Raw genomic sequence first — 2,500 nt, 5'->3', positions numbered from 1 at the left:
AGAGTAAAGTGCAATTCATAGACATGGCCAAAAACACTGTCGTTGTCATTTGTCACAGACTGACAAAACAAGACTGAACCAGATGACTTTTTGTTTATCATTCCAGAAGGTCCGGAAGGAAAATGTACCAAGTGCTTTCACAAAATAAAGGCTAGCAGCCAAAACTCTCTCAAAAACACCAACACATTCAGAGAGGTTGAATGGTTTCCCATGTTATCTCAGGACAGACATGATGTTATCTCAGGACAGAGACAGAGACAGAGACATGATGTTATCTCAGGACAGACATGATGTTATCTCAGGAGGACAGACATGATGTTATCTCAGGAGGACAGAGACATGATGTTATCTCAGGAGAGACATGATGTTATCTCAGGACAGACATGATGTTATCTCAGGAGGACAGACATGTTATCTCAGGAGGACAGAGACATGATGTTATCTCAGGAGGACAGACATGATGTTATCTCAGGAGGACAGACATGATGTTATCTCAGGTGGAGGAGAGGAGTGAACGGGCAGGTGTGTGGAGGCTGATCTTTGCTTGCATGTAGCAAGGGACAGTTCCCTTTGCTGCCAGGTAGGCGAGCACACAGGTCTTAAACCTAATGTGAGCTGCTATGGGGAGCCGGTGATGGGCACGGATGAGAGGGGAGACTTTGGGATGTTGAACACCAGACAGCCGGTAGCATCCTGGATGAGCTGCAGAGGTCTTTTGATAAGTAAGAAAGAAAGCTAGCTCTTTTTCTATGCAGGTACGTTTTTATCTGCATAGTCTATTGGATGCTACTGAATAAACCAAACAGAATAGGAAACAGAATGGATATGCATATATTTAAAAAAAATTGATAGACATATCTCCGGGGGGGGGGGGGGGGGGGGCGGGGCGAGGGATGCTACCAGGGGCACCTAAAGTTCGGTCCGGGCCTGTTGAGAGGATGTCCCACCATTGTCCCACACAAACATACTCCTTGTCCCACATTTGGTTTGTTGGGACCTGGTCACCCTAAGTCAGAGTGTTTGACAGAGTGTGTGGGTGTGTGCGCGTGTGTGTGAGAGAGTGTTTGACAGAGTGTGTGTGCGTGCGTGTGTGTGTGTGTGTGTACCTGTATGGCCACGCGGGCAGCAGGTATGATCTCCTCTACCCTGATGGAGGATCGTTCAGACAGGGACATCTGTCTGTAGGAGGACTTCTCTGGCGTGCCGCAGAGGGACAGCTGTCTGCCTGGTCGCCCCGCGTTACGGAACGGACGGGACGACAGCGAGTCCCCGTCCCTGTTGATGTCATCATCCAGTGCCACGGGCATGCTCTGCCCTACCAGCAGGAACCTGGAGGGGGAGGGAACAGCAGGGGGGAGGGACATGTGGGGGGAGGAGGGACAGCAGGGGGGAGGAGGGACAGGAGGGAGGAGGGACAGGAGGGACAGGAGGGAGGAGGGACAGCAGGGAGGAGGAGGGACAGGAGGGGGGAAAAGGGACAGGAGGGGGGAGGAGGGACAGGAGGAGGGAGGAGGGACAGCAGGGAGGAGGAGGGACAGGAGGAGGGAGGAGGGACAGGAGGGGGGAGGAGGGACAGGAGGGGGGAGGAGGGACAGGAGGGAGGAGGGACAGGAGGGGGGAGGGACAGGAGGGAGGAGGGACAGCAGGGAGGAGGAGGGACAGGAGGGAGGAGGGACAGCAGGGAGGAGGAGGGACAGGAGGGACAGGAGGGGGAGGGACATGTGGGGGGAGGAGGGACAGGAGGGGGGAGGAGGGACAGCAGGGGGGAGGAGGGACAGGAGGGGGGAGGAGGGACAGGAGGGGAGGAGGGACAGGAGGGGGGAGGAGGGACAGGAGGGGAGGAGGGACAGGAGGGGGGAGGAGGGACAGGAGGGGGGAGGGACAGGAGGGGGGAGGAGGGACAGCAGGGGGGAGGAGGGACAGGAGGGGGAGGAGGGACAGGAGGGGGGAGGAGGGACAGCAGGGGGGAGGAGGGACAGGAGGGGGGAGGAGGGACAGGAGAGGGGGAGGAGGAGGGACAGGAGGGGGGGGGAGGAGGGACAGCAGGGGGGAGGAGGGACAGGAGGGGGGAGGAGGGACAGCAGGGGGGAGGGACATGTGGGGGGAGGGACATGTGGGGGGAGAAGGGACAGCAGGGGGGAGGGAGGGCAGGGACAGCTTAGGAAGACAGTATGCAGACAGTAGTGTGTTTGTGTGTGTGTGAGTGTTAGGGCTTTCACACTGCCAAGGAACCGCTCCGGTTGGCGTTCCCGAACCTAGTCTGAAACCGACCGGCGCCCCACGACCCAAAAATAAATTGGTTCGGAGCCTGAAAAGTTGGTTCACAGCTGGAACCAGAATATAGAACCGTGACGTGGTCAGTGGGCGTGTCATATTCTAGCCTGTGAAGACCAGCAAGAAGGAAGGAGACAAAATGTAATCTAATCTAAATCTAATCATTAGTGATCAAAAAGAATGATCAAACATTTCATCATTCTCTCCATCTTCCTCACATGCTCAG

At 56.1% G+C, this 2,500-nt stretch overlaps 1 protein-coding gene across 1 annotated transcript in view; it reads right to left on the bottom strand.

Moving 5' to 3' along the window:
• Positions 1–2,500, bottom strand: part of usp24 (ubiquitin specific peptidase 24) — a gene marked incomplete at its 5' end in the record, with an annotated part of 60,657 nt that overhangs the window by 27,348 nt on the left and 30,809 nt on the right. The window contains 1 exon segment of the mRNA XM_080536550.1: positions 1,107–1,329. Within this exon segment, the coding sequence (XP_080392676.1) occupies positions 1,107–1,329 (223 nt within the window).

This window comes from Nansenia antarctica (genome assembly GCF_963989245.1).
Source record: "Nansenia antarctica genome assembly, chromosome: 7".
NCBI lineage: Eukaryota > Metazoa > Chordata > Actinopteri > Argentiniformes > Microstomatidae > Nansenia > Nansenia antarctica.
Note: the sequence above shows the minus strand (reverse complement) of the source record. Positions and strands in the feature narration are given on the sequence as shown.